At 36.0% G+C, this 27,835-nt stretch overlaps 1 protein-coding gene across 2 annotated transcripts in view; it reads right to left on the bottom strand.

The window, feature by feature from the left end:
- Positions 1-13,429: 13,429 nt before the first annotated feature.
- The window catches only part of LOC131167045 (calcium-dependent lipid-binding protein), a 100,300-nt gene continuing 85,894 nt past the window's right edge, over positions 13,430-27,835 (bottom strand). For both annotated transcript variants that reach the window (XM_058125800.1, XM_058125799.1), the window contains exon 12: positions 13,430-14,106. In XM_058125800.1, coding sequence (XP_057981783.1) covers positions 13,756-14,106 — 351 coding nt within the window. In that variant the 3' untranslated portion in view covers positions 13,430-13,755. The remainder of the gene's footprint in view (positions 14,107-27,835) is intronic.

The following is a 27,835-nucleotide window of genomic DNA, read 5'->3' as shown; positions in this document are numbered from 1 at the left end:
ATTACTCAAATGCCACATAATTTATCTGATATTTATATCATAATAATTTTTAGACAAAATATCATATGCTCATTTTCACATATTAACTCAAATAGTAATTCTAAAAATACTGTTATAATTTATTTCCTTTATTTGACTTACTGAGAGACTCGTTAACACCCAGATTCTACGCCCTTGGCGCCTGAAACTCAAATCCTGAAATTCACATTTTTCCTAAATTAATTAACTCATTTCCCCCAAAACAATACTCAACTAACCTTCCCTAAGCTCCATATACCCCAAATTATCATTTAAACTATTATTTAACACCCCCACTTAATTTTTCTGAATTTTACCTGTGGGTCCCAAAATTACACCAACGGCGCTCACTCGGACCCTAAATTCCAGAAATCCTACTTCAACTCTAGATGCTCAACATTTTAGCATTTTTAAATTAATCCTAATTAATTAAAAATAAGCCCCTTAATAACCCCCATACCCCAAATTTAGGGTTTTGCCCACGACGACCCCACGAGAATTCCGTCCCGCTAGACTTGTAGAGAATTAGCCCTAGATTTTCGTGGTGGTGTCCGTTCGTCGATTGGACTTATAATTTGCAAGAAATTAAAGAAAAAGGGAAAATTGGCTTACCCAACGTCTATGCCGCTCCTACCACCTATCTGCTCCTGTAGAAATGACGGCAGCGGATAATAGAGTCTAGCGGTATCTTCCGATGTTCAATTAGGGGAAATCTGCCACAAAATTGAGAAAAAAGGGAGGGAGAATGAGAGGAGAGAGAGTGTGTCTGTACGCAGGAAAAGAAGAAGAAAAGAAGAAGAAGAAGAAGAAGGGGAAAGGGGAGGGGGCCCTAGAGCTTACCTGAAGCTTCAGGTATGTTATAATAATAATAATAATAATAATAATAATAATAATAATAATAATAATAAAATATTTAATTAATATTAATAAAAATATATTTTATTAAATAAAAAATAAAAATAAAAATATATTTTAATTATTATTATTTTTATTTAAAATATAATTAATTAATTAATTATTATCATTATTATTATTATTTTTGGAATCACTCCACTAATCTTCTATATCCCTTTTTAGGGTTATTACATTCTTCCCTCCTTATAAAAATTTAGTCCTCGAAATTTACTATTCGTCTACTTCTTATTCTTAGAGAGAAACACCCCATTTTTATTAATTATCATCACTTATTGTGGAGGAATACCATGGTTACAAAGAGGGTTCTGGGAGATTACAACTTTTCCAAAATTCTCCCAAAGTCATTCATATTTCAAAATTAAAAATCCTATCTATCCTACGTTACACTATACAAATAAAAATATATAATATTATTCCTTTCACTTGACTGGCTCAACTCTAAGCTCCATTGAATAAGTGTGGATATCTCTGGTGCATCTGATCCTCCAGTTCCCAGGAAGCCTCCTCAACGTCATGTTTGCGCCAGAAAACTTTCACCAGTGGAATCTTCTTTGTGCGTAGTTCTTGTTCCTTCCAGTCAAGAATCTGCACTGGCACTCCTTATAAGCTAAAGTATCACCCAACTCTAGTCCTTCATATATGATCACATGGGAAGGCTCTGGGACGTATTTCCTCAGCATAGAAACATGGAATACGTCATGGATCCTAGATACCGGTGGTAACGCCAAACGATAGGCAACCGGACCTACTCTCTCAAGAATTTCGAATGGTCCAATATATCTAGGGCTCAACTTACCCTTCCTCTCGAGCCTCATAACTCCCCTCATCGGTGCCACCTTCAAGAGCACATGATCTCCTGCGTTAAACTCTAGTTCTCACCGATGAGTATCAACATAACTCTTCTGCAGGCTCTGCGCTGTCCTAATCCTAACTCTGATGAGTCTGACTTTATCTTGAGTCTGCTGTATCAGCTCTGACCCCAATACCTGTCTCTCTCCAACCTTATTCCAGTATAACAGGGATTGGCACCTCCTGCCATACAGTGCCTCATAAGGTGCCATCCCAATGCTAGTCTGGTAGCTATTGTTATATACAAACTTGACCGATGGCATATACTGTATCCAACGACCTCCAAAGTCCAGCACACATGCTCGCAGCATATCCTCCAGAATCTGTATCATCCTCTCTGTCTGCCCCTTTGTTTGAGGATGAAAAGTTGTGCTGAACGACAACTGAGAGCCTATGGCCCCTTGCAGACTCTTCCAAAAACGAGATGTGAACCGTGGGTCTCTGTCTGAAACTATGGACACTGGGACACCATGGAGCCTAACTATCTCCTGGATATATAACTCAGCCAATCTGTCCATGGAGTAGCTAACTCTGATTTGAAAAAAGTGGGCAGTCTTCGTCAATCGATCCACCACTACCCAGAGAGCATCCTGTCCATGCAATGTCGGCGGCAATCCTGAGACGAAATCCGTTGCTATATGCTCCCACTTCCACTCAGGAATGTGGAGTGATTGCAATGATCCCGTCGGTCTCTAGTGCTCAGCCTTCACTTGCTGGCACGTCAAACACTAATCCATATACTGAGCTATCTCCCTCTTCATGTTGCTCCACCAGAAGGACTCTCGAAGATCCCTGTGCATTTTAGTGCTACCTGGATGTACAGTATACAGGGACCGATGTGCTTCCTCCAAAATGACCTTCTTGATCTCAGGATCGGCAGGAACGCATAACCTGGTATGGAACCTCAAGGCTTCATCATTTGAGATGCTGAACTCTATTTACTGACCATCCTGTACCTTTCCCATAAGCTCTACCAATTCTGCATCATTCCTCTGAGCTACTTTAATCCTCTCCGATAGAGTCGGCTACAAAACCAAGTCAGCAATGAACGCATGATGATCGCCCTCTTCCAGCTTTACACCAAGCCTCTCTAGATTCATCTGGATCGAATGTTGAATCTCCACTGCCGATACAGATGAATCCACTAATTTTCGGCTCAAAGCATCAACAACCACATTAACCTTTCCCAGGTGGTAGTTGATAGTGCAGTCATAATCCTTTATTAGCTCCAATTATCTCCTCTACCTCATATTTAAATCCTTCTACGTGAAGCAATATTTTAAGCTTTTATGGTCAGTATATATCTCACACCTACCCCCATAAAGATAGTGCCTCCAAAACTTCAGTGCGTAAACAACCTTCGCCAACTCTAAATCATGGGTAGGGTAGTTCTTCTCATATTCTTACAACTGTCGTGAGGTATAGGCTATCACTCTCCCTCGCTGCATCAACACGCATCCGAGCCCTTTATGGGACGCATCACTATAAATTACGAACCCCTCTTCTCCTGAACGAATCGTCAACACAGGGGCAGTGATAAGTCGCTGCTTCAATTCCTGGAAGCCCTGTTCACATTCATCAGACCATTCAAACTTCACTCCCTTCCTGGTCAATGGGGTAAGTGGGCCTGATAATCTATAGAAGCCCTCAACAAACCTGCGGTAGTAGCCAGCCAATCCTAGGAAACTCTTGATCTCGTGCACGTTCTTTGGTCATATCCAGTCTACTACCACCTCAATTTTATTCGAATCAACAGAAATACCACTCCTGGATATAACGTGTCCAAGGAAGGTAACCTGTTCCAGCCTGAACTCACACTTCTTGAGCTTTGCATATAATTTCTTTTCTCTCAGCACCTGAAGCACTATCTTCAAATGTTTCTCATGCTCCTTTAGGCTCTTCGAATACACCAGTATATCATCAATAAATACTACCATAAACTGATCCAAAGACTGGTGAAAGACCCTATTTATCAAATCAATAAACACTGCAGGAGCATTTGTCAAACCAAACAGTATAACTAGAAATTCATAATGGCCATATCATGTTCTAAATACCGTCTTCGGAACATCTTCCGCCCTGACTTTCACCTGATGATACAAGGAGCGTAAGTCTATCTTCGAAAAGATTAGTGTCCCCTATAACTAATCAAACAAATCATCAATACCCTGGAGTGGGTATTTATTCTTGATAGTTACTTTGTTTATTTCCCTATAGTCGATGCACAACCTCATCGACCCATCCTTCTTCCTCACAAATAAAACCGGTGCTCCCCAAGGTGACACATTGGACTGGATAAACCCCTTATTTAATAGTTCCTGCAGCTGTTCTTTCAATTCTTTCAACTCTATCGGTTCCATTCTATATGGCGCCTTCGAAATCGGCACTATCCTCGGAACTAGATCAATAACAAACTCTACCTTACGATCAGAAGGTAGTCCCAAAAAATCCTCAAGAAATGCATCAGGAAAATCCCTCACCATTGGGATCTTCTTCACCCTCAGCTCCCCTTCTAATACTGCCTTCCCATAGGCTAAATATCCCTGACAGCCTTCTGACAGCAACCTACGTGAATGAATAGAAGATAGTAACTAAGGTAGGGTGCGCACACGTGATCCCACAAATTGGTACTCCTGTCCCTCTGAAGGTTTGAATACTACCACTCTCTGATGGCCATCAATGCTAGCACAGTGGGCAACTAGCCAATCCATACCCAAGATTACCTCAAACCCATGCATGTCTAAAACTCGTAGATTAGCTGAGAAAGACCTCTCCTGAATACCCATTGGACAGTCTCTGAGTACCTTTCTACATATCCCAATAGCCCTAGTTGGTATAGCAATAGACAAACTAATATCTAATTGCTGAAGCTTAAACCCACACAACTTCACATATTCTTGGGAGATAAAAGAATGCGTCACCCCAGAATAAAAAAAAGACAGTAGCTTTAAATGATAATATTGAAATAGTACCTGTCACCACATCTCCCGTAGCCTCAGCATCTCCTGCCGTCAGTGCATAAACTCATGTCGGGGTAGTATTCCTCTGTTGTCCACCTCGAGGTGCCTGATAGCCTCCTCTGTATGGTCGAGGAGCAGCTGCTACAGCTGGCAGTGCATGACAGTTCCTCGTAATATGCCCAAGCTGGTGGCACTGATAGCAGACAACCTCCTTCGCTCGGCACTCTCCTGGGTGCCTCCTCAAACATCTAAGACAAGGAGGGGGCATCTGTCTGCCCTGCACTGCTCGCTCTCCTGCTCCCTGTCGTAGTCCCCCTATGCTATCATATCTCCTCCATGACCCTCGAATGGACCCTGCCTGAAAATCAGAAGGCGCAAGTCTCTTCTTCTAGCTCTATGCTGCTGCGCCTCTCTGTATATTGCTCAATCACCGCAGCCTTGTCCACTATCTCTGAGAAGGTCTGGTCTCGGAAGCCTACCACCTGGTCATACAGATTCTACCTCAGGCCCTCCTCAAACTTCCTCGCCTTCGTCTCCTCATCTAGCACCATTAACGAGGCAAATCGGGACAGCTCATCAAATCTCGCTACGTACTGCTGCATGTCATAGACCCCGGTGTTAGATACAGAAACTATGACGCCTTTGCACTCCTGATCGTAGTGGGAAAGTACCGCTCAAAGAAAATCTTCCTGAAGCGACTCCATGTCATCGCTACAGGGTCAGGCCTCTGCTCCTTAAGTAATCTCACTGACCTCCACCAGCGCTTTGCTTCCCTGGTCAATTTAAATGTAACAAATAACACATTCTGCTCATCCATACATAAGAGGACTGCTAGTATGTCCTCTATGTCCTGAACCCAGTTCTCTACTACTAGTGGGTCTGCTCTCCCAGCGAAAGATGGGGGTCGCATATGCTTGAACTACTCGATCGTGCAGCTCCACTCCCCCGAGCTCCTGGCCATCTCAGCCATCACCTGCTAAGTGACGCTACACAACACTACGTCAGGGTCTGCACCACCCATACTAGAAGGTTCTACTCCGTCACCTCCCGCACTCATGTTACTGTTCCCTCGATCCATCCTACAAAGGAAATAGCTAATCTCAACATACAATCACTATCACACAACCCATACACCATAATAATTCATAAACTACTTTTCTATCCACATCCTTAATCCCCATTTAAGAGTCAGTCCTACCACTTAGAAACACAACTCAGCAATAGTATCCATGGTTTTCCTGAAATTGTCACCCCAAGTAAAACATAGAAACAACCCCAGTACTCCTGTCTCTAGGCCGCAAGACAGAATCCTAAATTCTTACCTCATCCTCTAACAATCACTAACTCACATTTCAATCTACCCATCACCTATTTTCCTCAAAGTCCACTCCTATACTCTGGTATTCTATTCTACTGTCTACTAAAGTCTACAGAACCTAGCAACCTAGGCTCTGATACCAAACTGTGACACTTCGATTTTCGTACAAATTTTTTTTCTTAATAATAAATAAATAATCACTCGTCATTAACCACATCCAAAAATCGGCCACGTCAATAACCCTACTACCATTCGTACGACTCGACCTGCATTGGGTACCGGGTAAAAAGTCATTTTATTTATAAAACCTAATAGCGGAAGACATTATATTTATATCATTCAGAATACAATACCCAGAGTATCTACATATACACATATACATCATTATCACAAACTCAAAAACTACTCAACACTAGGGGAATTAAACCTCCCCTAGTCTAGAAACTCACCCTATGTGTTAGGGTATCAGCTCCCAATGGTCACAGACCTCTATCGCCTGGCCTATCTTTGTCCCCTAAAAAATTTAGGCACATCTCAGTAAGAAGGAATAAATTATTTACATTGTGTGATCATATGAGTACAATTATAATACACTTTACTTTTCAAATCATCATTTCACCTGAGAAAATACACTGGCAAAGATATTCTCATAGTCATATAGATATACAACACAAGCTTTTATAAGATTTAAAACCATTTCTCAAATTCAATGATTTCCAACATATATTTACTCGTGAAGTCTTGAGAATAGGGAAGATTATCCGCCCATACAGGTAGCTTCCCTCTACCCTAACACGTTATGCAGCCGGGTATGGCCATATCTGATACCTATCAGGGCACTCACCTTACTCAATAAGCCCTCAGGCGGAGAGTTTCACTTCGCCTTAATTATTTATGTCATTAACTCACACAGTTCATTTCTCATATTTAACATTCTTTACTTCTCAATTTCCATTCTTTCTTTCATTTTTTCATTTTAGCCAATTTTATCATTCTTTCACTTTCCGTTTTCATTTTACTTTCTGGCTCACGAGTATCCTTGGTATCAAATACGAACATCGCGTCTGTAACTCATGGCCACCTTGAGGATATTTCTATCTACGCCATGCTTCCCCCCATGGTTGAGATTGTGCTGCTTGAAGGCTAGATCTAACCGCGGTTGGCTGACCCGATTAGATCAAAATATCATATTGCGTTTGTAGTACGACTAGCCGGCCTATAGCCCTGATCTGGACTCAAGGGGCCCAACAACCCTACAAAATGGCACAATCGACTGTCACGCCACACGCTCCAAAAGTCCATGTGGTTGCACTAACACCACTAGCAATGGTACCGTACTCAATATCATAACCATCCATCAGAATTCACTACCACATACCCGCAATCATTATGCGGTATTGGTATTCCATCAATCATATTCCACTATATTACAATTCCGTTCAATATAAATATTCTCATTATTTTCTGTGCACTTTTCATCATCTCGTAATAACATATATCATATTTCACGTATTTTTCACTTTTTTTCCCAAAATACTCAAATCAATAATTTGTACAAACTCATTTCTCATGCAAATAATTTCCACTCACAAATAAATACCACATTTCATTATTTTCCAATATCAAAAATTCACAAAATCTCATCTTTTAGGAAAAACATTTCTACTCACATATAAATACCATCTTTCATTATTTTTCACTAACCACATCAATCATTCTCATTTCAATATTTTCTCAGAAATTACTCATCGTTAAATTTCACATTCCAAAATATCACAATTTAAAATTACTCAAATGCCACACAATTTATTTGATATTTATATTATAATAATTTTCTAACAAAATATCATTTGACTATTTTCACATATTAACTCAAATAGTAATTCTAAAAACACTGTTATAATTTATTCCTCTTACCTGACTTACTGGACTCGTTAACACCCAGATTCTACGCCCTTAGCGCCCAAAACTCAAATCTCGAAATTCACATTTTTCCTAGATTAATTAACTCATTTCCTCCAAAACAACACTCAACTAACCTTCCCTAAACTCCATATACCCCCAAATTATCATTTAAACTATTATTTAACACCCCCACTTAATTTTTTTGAATTTTACCTATGGGTCCCAAAATTACACCTGGGCACTCACCTAGGCCCTAAATTCCAGAAATCCTACTTCAACTCTAGATGCTCAACATTTTAACATTTTTAAATTAATCATAATTAATTAAAAATAAGCCCCTTAATAACTCTCGTATCCCAAATTTGAGATTTTGCCCACAACGACCCCATGAGAATTCTGTCCTGCTAGACTAGTAGAGAATCGGTCCTAGATTCTCGTGGTGGTGTTCGTTCATCGATTGGACTTATAATTTGCAATAAATTAAAGAAAAATGAAAAATTCGCTTACCCCAGGAGATACGTCTACGCTGCTCCTACCACCGATCCGCTCCGGTAGAAATGATGGCAGCGGAGAATAGAGTCCAGCAGTATCTTCCGATTTTCGATACCCTCTCTCCTCGATTTCGTGGCAGATTTTCGATAGGGCGAAAATTTGCCACAAAATCGAGGAGAGAGGGAGAGAGAATGAGAGGAGAGAAAGAGTGTCTGCATGCAGGAAAAGAAGAAGAAATGAAGAAGAAGAAGAAGAAGGGGAAAGTGGAAGGGGGCCTGGAGCTTACCTGAAGCTTCAGGTAAGTTATAATAATAATAATAATAATAATAATAATAATAATAATAATAATATATTTTATTAAATAAAAATAAAAAAATAAATTTTAATTATTATTATTTTTTATTTTAAATGTAATTAATTAATTAATTATTTTAATTTTTTTTTTCAAGAATCACTCCACTAATCTTTTATATCCCTTTTTGGGGTTATTACACTAATCTTCCAACTATTAACTTTTTGTGTCCAATCCCTGTTTTGATGCTGACCTTTTATCTATGCATTGAGTGCTTAAATAGGTCTATAATTTAGCACACACATATGATAAGGGAAAAATGGAAGTCATAAAGAACTTTGAGCTATGCAACTTGGCTTATTCCATGGAAGACGGAAGATTAAAGAATAATGAAGATATTTGATTATTTCATTTGTAATTACATTTTCAGTTTTGGTATGTAATAATGCATTTCATGCATGATGTGATTGAAAGCTTAGGATGACCATAAACTAACCTTAGGAACCATACCTTTCACGAAAACCTTTTTTCATAAAAACTAAAATCATACAAAAAGGTTTAAATAATTTTTGAAAAACAAAAGAGGGCAAAAATGTAATTTTACCATAGCCCAGTTAATCGACCCTTTCAAAGCCTTAATGGCTCGATCGACTATCCTTGCCATGTGGCTGTTCTTGTAAAACATCGGCCGACCGACTGTTTCCTTCTATATAAGGCTAGCCGACTAACCATGCTCAGTTGACTGGTTTAAATGACCTAAGAGTGCCCTAGTCGACCGAACATATGAAGGTTCAGAAAATTGCCTTTGGCTCAGCTGATCGGCCCTCTCCTCAACCAACCAAGCCTTGCTAAAATTTAAAAAATATACAAGGGTCAGTCAACCGATGGCTTGCTCGGTCAATCGACCCATTTGGGTTGACTTTGTTTTTCACATGGTCAGCCGATCGACGATGCCCCTGGTCGACCAAACCTCTTGGGTTCGCGTGATTTTTCAGCGCTAATCACGTTTAATTTTTTTAATTAAACAAATTTAAAAATACCAAGTGTGTCCCTACGGTCAAAATTTTCCAAAATCTATATATACCCCTTTCATAAGCTTAATCAACAACAAGATTAGCTAGAAATTTCTTCTAAAACATTTCTAGTGCTTTATTCATTTTTCACTCTCTTTTCATCATTCATTTGAAAAATCTTTTGGAGAGAGCATTCATTTTGTACATTCATTTTTCATATCAAAGCACTTACTCTCACTCAATCTTTATTTTGAATATCATACTTGAGAGTAAGCTTATAAGTTTTCTCCATATATTTTCTTGATAAATATTTATTGGAGAAACCACTTCTAACTTGTGAATCTTTGCACATCCATTGCAAGATTTAAAAGTTCACTTGTCTTTATTGCAAAAATCATTTTGAGCTAAAACCCTTACTTTCCTTTAGCTATATTTTTTAAAATCACTATGGGGAATATTTCTTAAAGGTCTAAGATCTTTGACATATTTATTGTGTACTTCAATTTTAAATCAAAGATCATATATTTTTATTTGGGCAAAAATTACTTGAAAGCAAAACCTTAGGTTCTCCTACACTTGAAAAAATATTTTTGGACAAAGTTTTATTTGGGTTTAAATTTTTGAAGTACTTATCATATATATATATATATATATATATATATATATATATATATATATATATATATATATCTTGCGAAAAGATTGCAAAAATTATTTTGAGAAAAATACCCATACTCACCATAGCTTAATTTCATATCATACGTGAGTGCATTTTGAGCTTCAACTTGTATATCTCTGTTTGTTGTGAGAAGCATTTATATGTACAAAAATATTATTTGTTGTATTCTAGGCATGGCCTGAAGAGGGAGACTCTCCCAGTGAAGAGTCCCAATTTGGCTCGAATCCGGTTAGGTGAGTTAGAATTTGCACCATCCTATAAAATGTGCACAATTTGGTTCAACCTGATAATTGAGCTGAGGTGTCTCCATCTCGTAAGGAGAATTGGTTGTGGCTCAGCCCCTATAATTAATCTAGGGAGTCTCCGCCCCATAAGGAGAGTGTAAACAGCGTCGCTCTGCCCATTAAGTGAGCACTTAGTGGAATCCTTTTGCTTGTTAGCTTGAGGCAAGGACGTAGGTTGGTTTGGCCGAACATCAATAACAATAACTATGTTATTCTCTTCCCAATGCTCTTTACTTTCTGTACTTTAATTTTAGAACATGTATGTTTTATTATTTATTGTCTTGATCATTTTACATACATGCTTTATATATTCGTACAATTGGAATCTGCTTAGAAAGACCCTAGGTTGCGAAATACTGTATGTAATTTAAATTTAACCCAGGAAGTTTAAAATATTCCAATTCATCCCCCTCTTGGGAATACACCATTCCTATCACCAACTCTAATGGTCTAAATTCTTGTAGAACCATAGCTTAAAAATGAAGTCATTAGTCCAAAATAGTTTAATATCATCAAAACAAAGTAAACCTTGGAGCTAACAATCTCCCATTTTGATGATGACAAATTATTTTCAAAAAATGGGAATAATTTTAGATATTAGCAGTAAAAAGAGTTTCCCCTAAATTAATGCATATCAATTCAAATTGCAAACAAGGTTCCTATTTTTCATGCTTTTTCCCATTTGACATCATCAAATTCAAAAAAAAAAAAAATGACAGATGAAGCCAAATAAAATTATAATCCAATTAAGTGTAATAAACACAACATATTTAAACTCAAAATCATGATTTTTCAATGAACATTCAATCATAAGTAAATCTCAATTTCATAAAAAAAATGTTCATCATAAACAAATAAACAATCATTAATTTATGTCACATTATGAGCATTATATTTAAGTATTTTTTGAATTAATATGGTCAAAATATATCAAAATCATTTAAAAAAAGCGCATCTTTTTAACTTCATGCTTCCTATGTTTATCAAAAGTTTTCAAAATTTTCATTTTTTTCATTGTCAATAGAAAAGGTAATGGAGGATATGATTTTTTGTTAAAATAATTATTCATAATTAAAATTCAAGTTTCAAACTCAAATCAAAATACACAATTTTTTCTATAGTCAATTAATATTCACAAAATTTTTCAAAAATCATATTTCTATATGATCATAATCTTAGCAATATTTTCAATAGCCTCAATTTTATATTCATATTTAAATATTAACAATCAGTCATATTCAATATATTCAACAATGAACATGATATTTGCTTATATACATGTACCCTTAAATCAATGCATATTGATTGAAGATATCAACATAGTTCCACAATGAACATTTTAGTATAATAAATTGATAAAATCATTGATATCATGTTCAAAATTTACCCTCAACAAATGATTGTTGGTTTACCCTTATTTTGAAATATGCTGCAGGCTCGGGAAATGCTACCTATTTGCTTTATGATAACTGGCATATCTTCAGTCCTCTCATTAACTATTGTGGGTTTTAGCTCAAGCATGATCTTGCATTACAAAATTTGAATCTATCAGTTGCTTGGAAGTTGATTAACAACAATTTATTTAGTCTTCGCAAAACTGGAATTGAGTTTAAAAATCATCTATTCTTTGGTTGTTCTTACACAAGCCAACTTTTCTTAAAGGTAAATGAAGAATGTGGAATAGTGTAGGGGTTGTTAATGACAGAAATTCAAATTTGGCAAAGTTAAATTCTCTTGTAGGCCAAAAAGTTAAAAAGAAAGTGATTATATGGGCTACAATAATTTACTACATATGGAAGATAAGAAATGATCAAGTTTACGGTCCAAATCAAAATGTTACCATTCAACAGATTCTAATGAATATAGAACTCAATTTTGTGAAGAGTTTGTTAGTTGATGTTGTATTTATAGATGTTACTTTTTGTTAGGCTATTTTCTTTTTATCACTCTTTGGCAATATAAGTTGCTTACTTTTTGCCAAAAAGGAAAAATAAAAATTTTAATTACACAATTTAGTAATTACATAAATCTAACTGTAATAATTTAGTAAAATAATTTTAAAATTTAATTTTATATTAAAAAAATGTGCAATTACATATAAATTCCTAGGATAAATTTATACATTTGCATCAAATTATACATATAATCTATAAAATATATAGATAAAATTCTTGTTAAGAGATTTATATATTTTAATAATATATAAATCAACAATTCATACAATTTTTAGAAATACATTTATAATAAAATGAAATATGAATAATTAAATTTTTAAAAATAACTTATATTAAATTACAAATTTAATAAAATTGAATAATGTTGACCAAAGTCACCAGCTTGCAACCGAATCCGAACAAGAACAATTATAGTAAGCGCATCTCGAATTGCTCCTATGAATCCACAGAAAAATAAGATTTTTCCTTTTAAAACACTAGCTAATGTCCCAAACACAGCTTAAAATATTGCCAAACAAGGGTCAAAAGCTTGGATCATCATCAGCAGGTAAAAAAGTACAGCCTTCGATTTAGGTTATCAAGCAGCAAACTGCTCGTCTTTTCTTTCATTTTTTGGTTTTCATTTCTCATTTTTCTGTCTAACGTTTCTTATGTTTTATTGATTTATTTAAGCAGCCTGTTGACGGGGGGGAAATAGCTAAAATGATTCCTGTCCTCCCTCGGTCTCTTCTTCAGTCTAACAATTACAATTCATTTTGAATTATTCATATATATAGTTTTATGGTAGATGAAGTTGATTCAACTATACTGAAACAAATTTCAAACAAAGTTTTAATACACATCTACCACGCAAGTATGCGATGAACAACGCTAAGACTTAAACAACAACTATATTGGTGGCACAGAAGATATTTAAACTAGCAGAAGACACAGGTGAAGACACCCGAAAAGAAAAAAAGAAAAGGAAAAAGAAAGAAAGAAAGAATGAACAAAGGCATAATGTCACTCCAACCATCGAGGCCAAGAAAGGACGCAGCCAAATTCACACACTACACCAGCATATCTGCAGAGGAGCTTAGAGTGGCTTGGCACCACCATTCTCTTGGGCGCTATTCACTGGAGTTGTGGAGCCACTCTTCTTAGTGCTGCTAGATTGCCCCGTTATACTCCGGCCCATGAACTTCCCAGCTTTGCTCAGGCCACTGCCAACAGCTCCCAGGCTGCTCCCAACAATCCCAACTCCAGCACCGAGACCAGTTCCCACTAGCCCAACCCCAGAACCAACAAGAGATGCTGCTCCATCAAGTGCGTCCATTGTGCTCCCTATGACTCCTGCCTCTTTCAGTTTCTTTCTCTGCTCCAAGATCCTCTTCTCTTCTTCCAGAGCAGCCAACTGCTCTTCCTTGTTGAATTCATGGTACAAGACCTGAAATTCCAAGCCAGACTTAAGATCAACTATGAGTCTTTAACACCGGTACATACATGCAACAAGAAATTATTATATCATAGGGTCCCTAATGCTAATTTATAGGTATATAAACAAGATTTGGGTTGGTGGATATCCACCTTCTGCCCCAAATACCACCATGCTTAACTAAAACCCACCGCAAATATAAATAAATAAACAAATATAAGCATGCATGTATTATGTGTATATATGGGCGGCGCCAATGTATAAATGTAATATTTTCATTTGATTGTTTATAGATTCTAAATGTACTATTTTATTTTATCAGAAAGGTTATGTTTTAGCAATAATATAATTATATTAAAATAAGGTAAATTATTTTATTTTAATAATACATAGGCATTGTTTTTTTACTTTTCAATATTTGGTGTGTTTATTTTTTATAGTTGGCAGTGTGGATCCAGATCCCCAACAAGAGACAGATCCCCTAATGAGGCAGTGGCTTGGTTAAGAGAACCCATTAGAGCCGTAGCGAAAGCAAGTACGACGATATGGAAAAATGCTCCAAGGGGAATTTGGAGGGCGGTAGGGGGTGGGTAGGTGGATCATTCTTGGTAGGATGGATTTGAGTGATGCCCATCCTGCCCCAAATCCCTACAAATTTAGGCACATTGCAACGTCATCTTATTTATTTTTCCACTTTAACATATCAAGTTAAATACCATAAAATACACAAAAGGATGACAAAGGCCACACAAAAGTGGGTTACATAAAAATTCCCTAAATTTTTACTAAATTGCACTTCAGTCCCTAAAGTTCAAATTTGGCCCTTAAATTATCAGTTTCAGCATTAATGAAAATACGACTTGAGTTAGCCGGAATATGAAATTTTAAGATTGAAATTATCAAAATTTAAACTTTGAGGGGTAGAAAGCAATTAAGTGAAGCTCTAGGGACTTACGGTGTAACGAACACAAGAAACCAAATATATTTTCCACAGAATCATTAAAGCATGCAAAAGAAGCAAGCAATTGAGGATAATCAAAAAATCGATGGAAACAAAATATCTATTTACGGCTTGTCCAAATATGAAACAAAATTTTTTTTATAAAAAGAAGAAATTTCATAAAATAAAATGAAAAAGAAAGTGAAATAAGGACCATATGAAATTGGGAAAAAAAAAAAAAGAAAAAAAAAAGAAGAATAAAATATTACAATGAAAAATAACACTGCCAGCAAATCTCCCTGTAATCCGAAAAACACAACAATTTAAACATCTTCTCCAACAACCAAATGTGAAGCCAAATAATGAGTCCCATTACATACAATAGAACACGCCCTCTTCTTCCTCATAAAGATATAACCATTCTCTTCCAACCAAATACCTGAGAAGACAGTAAAAGTCTACACCTCCATGAGGCCAAGGCATCTGTACCTTTCCCAAAACCAGTAAAGACATACCGACAAATCCTCCACTGATTACGCACAAACCCTACTCTCTCCAAGCAAACCACACAACCTAAGAGACGGGTGCAGAAGAAAATGAGATGCTGATTCCAAACTTTCAAAACAAAGAGAACATATATGGAGACAAAGCCTTAGAAGTTCTACTCTGCAATAAATTGTTGTGTTAACTCTATTAAGAATCACCAACCAAATAAAGTCCTTTAGAGGGGGCATTGTGCCGTTGCCTTCCAAACACTATGATGAAGTGGAAAAGACATGTTTTCACAAATCAAGTGCTCAAAGAAAGATTTACAAGGGTTATCCCTATGAGCAAAGATCCTCCTGTGGAAGGACAACAACTCTCCAATAAACACAACAAAGAAGAAAGCCTTCCACCTCCCTATCATATGGAGACGTATGAAAATAGAAATCTCAAGACAAATTATATCTGAAAATATAAAGGAAGATATAATTCCATTATGCAGTGAGGGAAGATGATAGAGGTGGAGAAAAGAAAAGAAAAACGCAAGAACACCAACCAAAAGCTCTTCCTTGGAGAATTGTTAACCACAACAAATTTGGAACAAAGAATAATACATATATGATATACACCTTCAAAGACTCAAAAACATTTTTCATCCAATCTTGCATCCCATCTATTTATGCATGCCAAGTTTACTTCTAATAAGTTTGTGCCAAAAGGAATTTTCCTCTCAAGGAAAAACCAAGGCATTTACCCAATAAACTAGTGTTTTTAGACACTAACTAACCAAGTCCCAAACACTTCTCCTTAGATCGACAATCTCTCAACTAACCAAATGATCCCTCCAAACTCCAACCCTAGACAAAATAAAATCTCTCATGCTCTCTTAATACTCCTAGCTACCCTTGTAGAAATTCATAAAAATAGATAAAAAAAGAACAAGGGATACTAGAAAGACAAATAAGATGATGCAACTATCTAAGAAAAAATAAAGCACCATTCCACCCATCTAGATGCTTAGCCCCATCATAGGACCCCAAAAGCCAACATACCTAAGTTATCACCCAATGAAAACCCTAAATAAGTCAAAGGCCAATCTAGAACACCACATTGAGGACCTAAATAAAGAAACTCTAAAGATCTCGTCTCACTAATATTCATCCTTGTAATTCCACTACAACAACAACAAACCAAGCCTTAAGTCCCACTATATGGGGTCAACTACATGAATCCTTTTCTGCCAATTTATGCGACCATAACCAATTTCCTTCAATAGATTCAAACTATTAAATCCTTACTATCACATTCTAAGTTATTTTAGGTCTACTCCTACCTCTTCTACTACCCCTTGTAGTAACTAAGTCACTCTTCCTCATTGGCGCACTATTTGGTCTATGCTACAAGTGCCCAAACCACCTGAGTCGTCCCTCCCTTATCTTTATCTTCTACAAGAACTATGCATAACTTACGGCAAATATGTTCATTCCTTAATTTATCTTTTAACGTTAAACCACTCATCAATCTCAGCATTCTCATCTCAGCAACTTTTACTTCTTGGATATGTTATTTCTTAGTTGCTCAACAAATTCGTATAAAATAGCTGATCTTACAGCCATCCTGTAGAACTTCCCTTTTAATTTTAAAGGTATTCTGCAATCACACAACACACTCGGAGCACTTCTCCATTTTACCCAACTTTCTTGAACTCTATGCATCATATCTTCTTCAATTTATCCTTCAACTTGCATAAAAGATCCATGGTATTGAATTCCACTAATGACATTGATTTTTTCATCATCAAGTTTAACTTTGTCTCTAGTATTCCTCCTATTATGACTGAAATTACATTTCATATATTTTGCCTTATTTCTACTCATCCTAAAGTCTCTAGATTCTAAAGCATTTCTCTATAATTCAAACTTAGATTCTACTCCACCCCCAGTTTCATCAATCAAGACAATGTCATCTACAAACAACATACACCAAGGAACCTCATTCTGGATACTCCTGGTAAGTTCATCCATCACTAAAGCAAAAAGATAAGGGCTCGAAGAATATCTTTGATGTACACCTACTATGATTGGAATTCTCTAGTCTCTCCACTTGTAGTCCTAATGCTGGTCATTACCCCTCAAAAAACAGGAAAATAACATTAAAAAAAAACTATTTACGATCTTCTAAGGAAACCGAATGCTTTCTTTCCCGAAAATTTTACATTAAGTTTGCAAACTAAAGATGAGACACAACCACCTCCTCATTCCTCACACCAATCCCTCTTACAAACCTCCTATTCACAGCCCTCTCTACAATTCTGCTCAAGATATCAACCACAAGAACAAACAAAAAAGGAGATAATAGACCCCCTTATCAGATACCCCTCGAAGCTGTAACCACAACTTAGGTTCGCTATTAATAATTACTAAAAAAAAAAAGCATTAGACCCAAGCCCACCATATCACACCAAAAAACATTCCTATCAAAGACCTTATCTAAAAATTCCAACCGACTCAATCATAAGCCTTTACAAAATACAGTCTAAGCACACCCCCCTTTTCTTTCCTCCAATGAACATCCTCCAAAATCTCATTTCCTATATTAGGAGATAATGCATTATTTTAGTAATTTAAGTTGTGTGAGGGGTATTTTTATCCTTTAACTCTTCTTGATTATCATTAATATGTAAGAGGGAAGACCTGGAGCTGTATGTATGCTCCAAGAAAATAGGCTCCTCTTTTTCTTTTCTTTTTTTTCTTCCTATTTTCTTCTCTTGTACTCTTAATCTATTCCTCCATTCATAACTTTACAGCATGGTATCAAAGCATTAATCTCCACCGAATCTGATTTATCTGAGTTGCTCTTATACACTCGTTTTTTGTTTCTCTTATCGTCCCCTAATCAGTTCTCAAATTTGACTTTTTTGGTTGGTTTGAGTTGTTGGACACTTCATCTCGGGTAGGCCATGTAGCACCCACCAAGAATTCACTGTGTGTGTTCGTGGTGGTTTGCTGATGTGAAGTCAATTACTCTGATTTTGGCATACTGCTGCTGGTCTGCTATTCAATGGATGATTGTGGTATGGTATGCTGTCTTGATGTGGCGTGTGATCGTGATTGATTGCTTGCAATCTTGTATAAGTTTCTGATAGTTGCAACTGGTGTTCAATGAATTTCATGTTCTTGCCTAAACTCACTTCTAGTCGCTGCCAGATACAGTGCCCACAGCTGCTGTGCTACCATGTTGTTTTAAGTGCCTGCAGAGCTTGTTGAGGTCTGTCTGATGTGGCGTGTGTTAGTGATTGATTGCTTGCAATCTTGTATTAGTTTCTGATGGCTGCGACTGGTGTTCAATGACTTTCATGTTCTTGCCTAAACTCACTTCTAGTCGCTGCCAGATACACTGCCCACAGCTGCTGCGCACCATGTTGTTTTAAGTGCCTGCAGTGCTTGTTGAGGTCTGTCTTCTTCTGCATGGTCAACTAATTCCTCGCAGGATTGTAACTTCACTTTTATGATCAGAGCTGCCTCTTGAAGTTTGGATCTTTGTAGTTCTGAAGTGCTGTTCTCTGTTTGTGTGCCACCAGACTCTGCACACTTTATTCATTCCCAATACTGGTAAGGTAGTTTGATTACTTCGGGCATATTTGCCAAATGGCAATTGGTACATACAATACGACCAGTCACTTCTCACGGATTCTCACAACCTTGCTGTACAAAAATGGGATATGCATTTGAAATGGATATCCAAAAAGTCTTTACCTTCTTTATTTTGAAGTATTTTTCTATATACCCTTAGAAAAGGGGGAGATCTTCCTATTCTTTACATAAATTCAATACAATACAATACTAACTAAAATATAAAGTATGGCTGGCAGGCAATGTTGGAATCTATATCAACCTAGATGAGCTAATTGTAGTGTATAAAGGGTGACTTTGATCTCCATAGAGTGATCTTTGACCAATTCTGTTACCCCCCTGTCCAGTTTGCAGAACCGAATTAAAAGCAGAAAATGAATTGAGGGAGGATTGGAATCGAAATTGGAATGCGATCGCTTATTGGAATGCTATTACTGCGTTTGGTTAGTAACACAAAATGATTGTAGGAATCACATTTTCAATTTCTTTCCAACCTTTGATATTCTTCAATGGCAGCTATAATGGAATTAAAAATAATCAATTTTTTTTATAGATACCTCTAACACATAATTATTTAATTTCCAATTTTTCAAATATATGACTTCATTTCAACATTATTTTTGTTGGATTTTTTTTACATTTTCAGATCATAATATTTTTTTTTCATTTTTAATAATAATAAAAGATAATGTTCTTGTTTGGATTTTCTTATTATATTTTCAAAAGTAAACAACACCAACAATAACAATAAACTATTATTAATTATTTTTGTTGTTGTTGCTCCTATTTCTATTATTTTATTGTTGTTATTTTTGTTTTTTATTTTTATAATATTGATTATTATTAGTGCAATTATTATTTTTCCTCTTATTATTATTATCATTCTTTTTTAAAGTTGGTGTTCCTATTGCTGTTCAAAATGGAATATGCACTTGTATCCAACATCCAATCTATGTGTTGACTCTACGAGTCCAATCTTGTTTTGATAATGACAAATCACTTGATATTTGATCTGTGCATTGAGTTTGTGAACATGACTTACACTAAGCATGCACGGAAAATCAACAAATCTTAGCAAGATCCATGGAACTTAAAGAGTACGAGAATCAAGATGCAAGCGATAAAGTTCAAGAATATCTTGGGAAAGGGTATTTAGAATTCATGTACTTACATTTTCGTATGATTTAATTTGAGGCTCATTATAACTTAGAATGGTTTTAGGATTCATGCATTTCATGTACATCATTAGGAAACTCTCATGGACCTTGAAATGTTTTCAAAATCATGGAAAAATATGTTTTATGAAAGACCCAAGAAAAGGAGCCAAGCATATTTTTAATTAGAAATGAAAATTTGAGAAAATGGGGACTTCGGTCGCCTGAACTCAAATCTCAGTAGCCTGAAGAATTTCTTCGGTTGCCTGAAGATTAAGTTCAGTGCCTAAAGAATTAAAAGGGAAAGACAGAACCTGGCAGAGGTACCTCGGTCGCCGGACCTTGGAACCTCAGGCGCCTGAAGTCACCACTTTGGTCGCCTAACCCTGTATTCCAACTTGATTTTTGCTTAAGGAACTTCGGTCGCCTGGACCTTTACCCTCAGGCACCTGAAGTCGCGGGGCTGCTAAAAACCAAATTTTTATTAAGTGAACTCGCGAGCCATTTGATTGATCCAATGGCTGAGATCAATTCTAAGGGTCATTTACTATACATATTAAATGTCTAAACCCTAGAAGCAAGCTAAGACACACAACAAGAAAAATATACATCTCATTGCAAGACTTGAACCCTAGAGCTGATTTTCTGCACTCCTTCCATCTTCTTTTGGGCAAATCTTTACTGAAATCAAAGGGCATTCATTCATCAAACTAAACTTCAATCCAGTATTAAGGTTTGATCTTTCAAGTTATTACTTTTCAAGAACCTCTCATCTCTTTACGTGTTTATCATTACAAAGAGGTTTTGATCTTGAGTGTGTATTCACATATAAAAACTGATTTTTGAAAAATCATGTCTTGAGAAAAACTTTTTAGCCTGGTTGATTGATTTGTGATTCAAGAAGTATATAAACACATATATATATTGTTCATAGGGCTTCTTATTGAAAAACCTACTTTGATTAAAATATTGGAACTTGAAGGAAAATTTTGTGATTTTTGTTGAGTTGTATTCAAGTCAAAGTTTTGTTAAATAGCTCACTTCAAATATACTTGTGTATCTTTACAAAGTGAATCAAAAACTCTAGTTGACTCCAAGGCATTTCAAATATATTTTCACTTGGGAATTTTGATTAAATAGGGATTTGTGTGTTCAAGCATATCATACATAAAACGAGTTTATCGTTTTCATACATTCACGAGCTTCAAGTTATATCATATGTTAATGTGCTAGGAAATTGAATTGTACTCACAAACTTTTGTTAGAAGCATTGTTTTGAGTGTTATTTTCAGATTTCATTGTAAACATGGTTCGGGTTGTGAACCGGGTGTGAGGAGGAAGCTGTACCTCTTGTGACCAGCGAATAAGGAAGGAGTTGTACCTCTTGTAAGCAGCGGTTTGTAAGGGAAGCTCCGTCCCACTTTAAGGAGCAGAGTTTTTTTTTTTTAGTGAATCCTTGAGTGGTTGCTCAAGGTGAGGACGTAGGCCAAGTCAACTGAACCTCGTAAAATCACGTTTGTCTTCTCTCTTCCTTTTACTCTTCATTTTTCGTGTTATATTTAAATTGAGTATATTGCATGCATAGATAGGATTGCCACACTCATACATAATTGAGCAACAAGAAGTAGTTGGTAAATTGATAAGAAGTGTGTAAAAGGAAACTAAGTGGTTTAATTTTTTTTTATATCCAATTCACCCCCTCTCTTGGGATTACACCTTAATCAACATTTGGTATCAGAGCGGGTTTACATAGACTTGATAGTTAATTTGTAAAACGATCACATGGCACACATCGGTGTAACTCCATTCGGTGAGGGACACTCATCCACTAGACCACCCATTTTCTGTGGTGTAAATTACACCTATTCGAAACGTAGGATGAGCATATATCTATTGAACGTAGATTGGAAGGTTTGGAAAATTGTGACTAAGGGAAATCACATTCCCATGAAAGTAATTGATAAGATTAATGTACCTAAAACTGAGGATGAATATACTGAAGAGGATTGGAAGTTTGTTCAAATTAATGCCACTGCCATGAATTTACTTTTCTGTGCACTAGATGTCAATGAATTTAATAGGGTAATGTCATGTAACTCAGCTAAAGAAATTTGGGACAAATTAGAAGTTACATATGAAGGCACTAAGGAAGTCGAGGATAGTAGGATAGACATGCTCACTAGTGAATATGAAGCATTTAAAATGACGGTTGATGAATCAATACAATCCATGTACACTAGATTCACACACATCATTAATTTTTTAAATGCTCTTGGAAAAACTTACCCTTCTTATAAGTTGATCAGGAAAATACTTAGGGGATTACCTCCAGTGTGGGAAGCTAAAGCTACTGCAATAGTAGAAGGGAGAAATCTCAAGGAGATGTCGGTGGACGAACTCATTGGATCACTTATCACCTATGAGCTAACGATAAATGAGAGGAAAAATGAACAAAGCAAAGCTAAGAAGGTCACTGCACTTAAGGCATTATCAAGCTATTCAAGTGAAGGAAGTGATTTCGAAACGGATGATGACATGGCCTTGCTAACAAAGAAGTTTGGAAAATTCTTGAAGAAGAACAAAAAGTTCAATAGAAAATTTCAGAACTCTAAATCGGAAAGAGAAGAGCAAAGCATGAAGAAAAAGAAAGAGAATCCACCAACATGCTACAATTGCCAAGAAGTTGGACACATCAAGCCCGAGTGCCCCAAACTCATAAAAGCTTCAAAGAAAAAGAAGAAGGCACTGAAAGTCGGCTGGGATACACACAGCACTAGCAGTTCAGAATATGAATCCAACGACGACGAGGTTGTCAATCTGTGTCTAATGGCACATGATGACTTTGAGGTACAATCATCTCGTTCATCATCTTCATACTACTCTAGTGAATCTGAAAATGAAAACGATATGATGTCATATGATGAACTGAAACAAGAATACCTATACACTATTAAAATGCATGAGAAGAAAACAAAGAAAATTTCTGAGTTAAGAAGTAAAGTCAAAATACTTTCAAATCTAGTTGCAAACCAAAATGAATCTCATGCATCTTTTGTGAAAGATAAAGATTTGAAAATTGAGGAGTTAGAAAAGGACTTGAAAGACAAATATGAAATTATCTACAAATTTACTGAAGGACAAAACAACTTTGAAAAGCTCTTAGGATTTCAAAGAAATTCTCTAGAAAAAGAAGGGCTCGATTTTAATGGTAAAGAAAATATAAGGAAAAGACAACTTTATATGGGGTATTTCACAAAAGAATCAAAGTCATTTGTTCCAACTAAGAATCATTATAGATATACTACATGCTTTAAATGTAGAAGGTTGGGTCACATACAATTTGATTGCCCTTTCAAAAATAAAGATGTAAAAATTAAGAGAGTATGGAAGGTGAAAGGTCAAACTAGCACTAACCCTCTTGGACCCAAGACAATCTGGGTACCAAAGCTAGTTGTTTAATTGTGTCTTGCAGATTTGCTTAAGATCCACATCTTCAAAAGATAGATGGTATATGGATAGCGGATGCTCACGCCACATGACCGGAGACAAATCAAAATTCACATCCTTCACACTCAAGGATGAAGGGTTTGTTACTTTTGGAGATAATGCTAAGGGAAGGATCATAGGTGTCGGTAAAGTCGGTAATGATTCCTCACTCATTATTGATGATGTTTTATTAGTTGAAGGTCTAAAGCACAATTTATTAAGCATAAGTCAACTATGTGATAAAGGCTACAAAGTATCATTTGAACATGACAAGTGCATAGTTGAACACAAAACTGATAATAAGATACTGTTCATTGCTAAGCGACATGAAAACGTATACACCACAAGTTTTGATAACCTAACTTCACAAAGTGTAACATGCTTATCTGCTATGAATGAAATAAGTTGGATTTGGCATAGGAGACTAGGACACGCAAACATGGATTTAATTTCAAAATTAGTTACGGGACTGCCCAAGACAAAATTTGTGAAAGATAAAATCTGTGATGCATGCCAACTAGGAAAACAAGCAAGAACAAGCTTTAAGAAGAAGAAAGAGATCTCTACTACTAGGCCACTTCAAATGCTGCACTTAGACTTATTTGGACCAAACCAAATTCAGAGTTTAGGAGAAAAATCATACGTTTTTGTCATAATTGATGACTTGTCAAGATACACATGGGTACTATTCTTAGGTCATAAAGATGAAGCATGTGAAAATTTTATAAATCTATGCAAGAGAGTACAAAATGAAAAGGGATACACAATTACCAAAATTCAAAGTGATAGGGATAGAGAGTTTAAAAATCAAGGCATGGAAGACTATTGTAACTCATTAGGAATTGCCCATAATTTTTCAGTTCCTAGAACACCTCAACAAAATGGCGTAGTTGAAAGAAAGAATAGATCTATACAAGAAATGGCCAAAACTATGCTCAACGAACATAAATTACCCAAATACTTCTGGGCCAAGGCAGTGAATACCGCCTACTATGTACTAAATAGAGTTCTAATTTGACCATCACTTAATAAGACTCCTTACGAGTTATGGAATGGCCATAGACCAAACATATCATATTTTCATGTTTTTGGCTGTAAGTGTTTTGTGCTTAGAGATAATGAGCATTTAGGAAAATTCGATGTAAAATCTGATGAAGGTATCTTCCTAGGGTATGCCTTAGATAGTAAAGCCTATAGAGTATATAATAAACGAACATTGACGGTCATAGAATCTATTCATGTAGTGTTTGATGAGACAAATCCATTCTTTAAAAGAATTGATGAAGATGAACCTGAATTAAACAAGGAACGAAAAGAACTATCAATTGAGAATGATTCAGAAAAGAAAATTGAACTTAATGAACCATCCATTAAAATTGATCAAACTACAAATGAGGCTAATGAACCACCTAGAGAATGGAAATACATAAAGAATCATCCCATAGATCAAATAATAGGTGAACCATTACGTGGAGTATCCACTCGCTCCTCTCTTAGGAACATGATGAGTCATTGTGCATTTTTATCACAAGAAGAACCTAAGAATGTGAGTGAAGCTATAGAGGATGAATCTTGGGTGCTATCCATGCAAGAGGAATTAAATCAATTTGAAAGAAATAGAGTATGGACTTTAGTTCCCAGACCAGAGGATAAATCAATCATAGGGACCAAATGGATATATACGAATAAGAAAGATGAAAATGGAATAGTTGTGAGAAATAAGGCTAGATTAGTAGCTTAGGGATATAATTAAGAAAAAGGTATAGATTTTGAAGAAACATTTGCCCCAGTAGCTAGGATGGAAGCCATACGAATGTTATTAGCATACGCAGCTTTTAAGGATTTCAAGCTATATCAAATGGACGTGAAAAACGCATTTTTAAATGGCTACATAAATGCGGAAGTGTATGTAGAACAACCCCCAGGTTTTGAAAATCATAAGAATCCAGATCATGTTTATAGACTGACGAAAGCCTTGTACGGTTTAAAGCAAGCTCCTAGAGCTTCGTATGAAAGGCTAAGCGGTTTTCTATTAGAAAATAGATTTATAAGAGGAAAGATAGATACAACCTAGTTCATAAAGGCTAAGAAAAATGATATTCTCCTAGTGCAAGTATATGTAGATGACATCATCTTTGGCGCTACTAATAAAGAATTGTGTAATGAATTTGCCAATACAATGCAAAATGAATTTGAGATGAGCATGATGGGTGAACTAAATTTCTTCCTAGGACTTCAGATTAAACAAGCAAATCATGGAATATTCATAAATCAATCAAAGTATATTAGAGACCTACTCAAAAAATTTAACATGGAAGACGGAAAAATACTAGGTACACCTATGAGCACTTCATTGAAATTAGATACAGATGAACAAGGTATACCAGTAGATGTCAAACTATATTGTGGAATGATAGGTAGCTTGTTATACCTGACTGCCAGTAGACCAGATATAATGTTTAGCGTATGTTTGTTCGCAAGATTTCAGTCTGCTCCAAAAGAGTCTCACTTGCTAGCTGTTAAACGTATACTTAGATATTTGATAGGAACCGTGGACATTAGGTTATGGTATCCTAAGCACACATTATTTGAGATTCTTAGTTATTCAAATGCTGATTATGCGGGTAGTAAAGTGGATAGGAAGAGCACTAGTGGTACTTGTCACTTCTTAAGACACTCCTTGGTCTCTTAGTTTTCCAAGAAACAAAATTCAGTCGCTCTTTCCACAGCTGAAGCTGAATACATAGCGGCAGGTAGTTGTTGTGCTCAAACGCTTTACATGAAGCAACAACTGAAGGATTTTGGATTAAAATATGAAACAATTCTCATAAGATGCGATAATACGAGTGCAATAAATATCTCAAAGAATCTCATATTACATTCACGAACTAAGCACATAGAAATACGACATCACTTTCTTCGTGACCATGTACAAAAAGGGGATGTAAGACTTGAGTTTGTATGCACGGATGAACAATGGGCCGATATATTCACGAAACCACTTGTGGAGGATAGATTTATACAAATTAGACGTGAATTAGGTCTCATGCATAGTCGAGAGGTTGCTTAGAATCTTTTTAGATGATATAATTAAGGGGGAGCAACATCACTTAATAATCATCACTTGGTATCTGCATTATTCAATATTTGGTATCAACAATTGGACACATTTCAAAACCGTAAAGTTTCTAAGGGGAGAAGAACATAAGGGTACGTTTACTCTTGATTTAGTTATTATACACCTTTTTGTTGATGTCAAAAGGGGGAGAAAAAATAATAACACACAAAAATCAAAAGCAAAAAAGAATGAGCAAAAACTGTTATTAATGCTATGCAAAGGGGGAGAAATTGTAATGATGCCATAGTTGAACATCATGAGCATATTTCATATCTCATTTGGATTCGAGCTAAATATTGTGTATATGAATCTGAGCATTAATTGAGGGGGAGCCTTGCTAGGCGTAACCCATTATATATATATATATTTTTGCTCGTGCATTTGTCATCATCAAAAAGGGGGAGATTGTTGACTCTACGAGTCCAATCTTGTTTTGATAATGACAAATCACTTGTATTTGATTTGTGCATTGAGTTTGTGAACAGGACTTACACTAAGCATGCACGGAAAGTCAACAAATCTTGGCAAGATCCATGGAACTCAAAGAGTACGAGAATCAAGATGCAAGCGGCAAAATTCAAGAATATCTTGAGAAAGAGTATTTAGAATTCATGTACTTACATTTTCGTATGATTTAATTTGAGGCTCATTATAACTTAGAATGGTTTTAGGATTCATGCATTTCATGTACATCATTAGGAAACTCTCATGGACCTTGAAATGTTTTCAAAATCATGGAAAAATATGTTTTATGAAAAACCCAAGAAAAGGAGCCAAGCAGATTTTTAATTAGAAATGAAAATTTGAGAAAATGGGGACTTTGGTCGCCTGAACTCAAACCTCAGTAGCCTGAAGAATTTCTTCGGTTGCTTGAAGATTAAGTTCAGTCGCCTGAAGAATTAAACGGGAAAGACAGAACTTGACAGAG

The sequence above is a fragment of the Malania oleifera genome, chromosome 10 (genome assembly GCF_029873635.1).
Source record: "Malania oleifera isolate guangnan ecotype guangnan chromosome 10, ASM2987363v1, whole genome shotgun sequence".
Classification (NCBI taxonomy): Eukaryota; Viridiplantae; Streptophyta; class Magnoliopsida; order Santalales; family Ximeniaceae; genus Malania; species Malania oleifera.
Note: the sequence above shows the minus strand (reverse complement) of the source record. Positions and strands in the feature narration are given on the sequence as shown.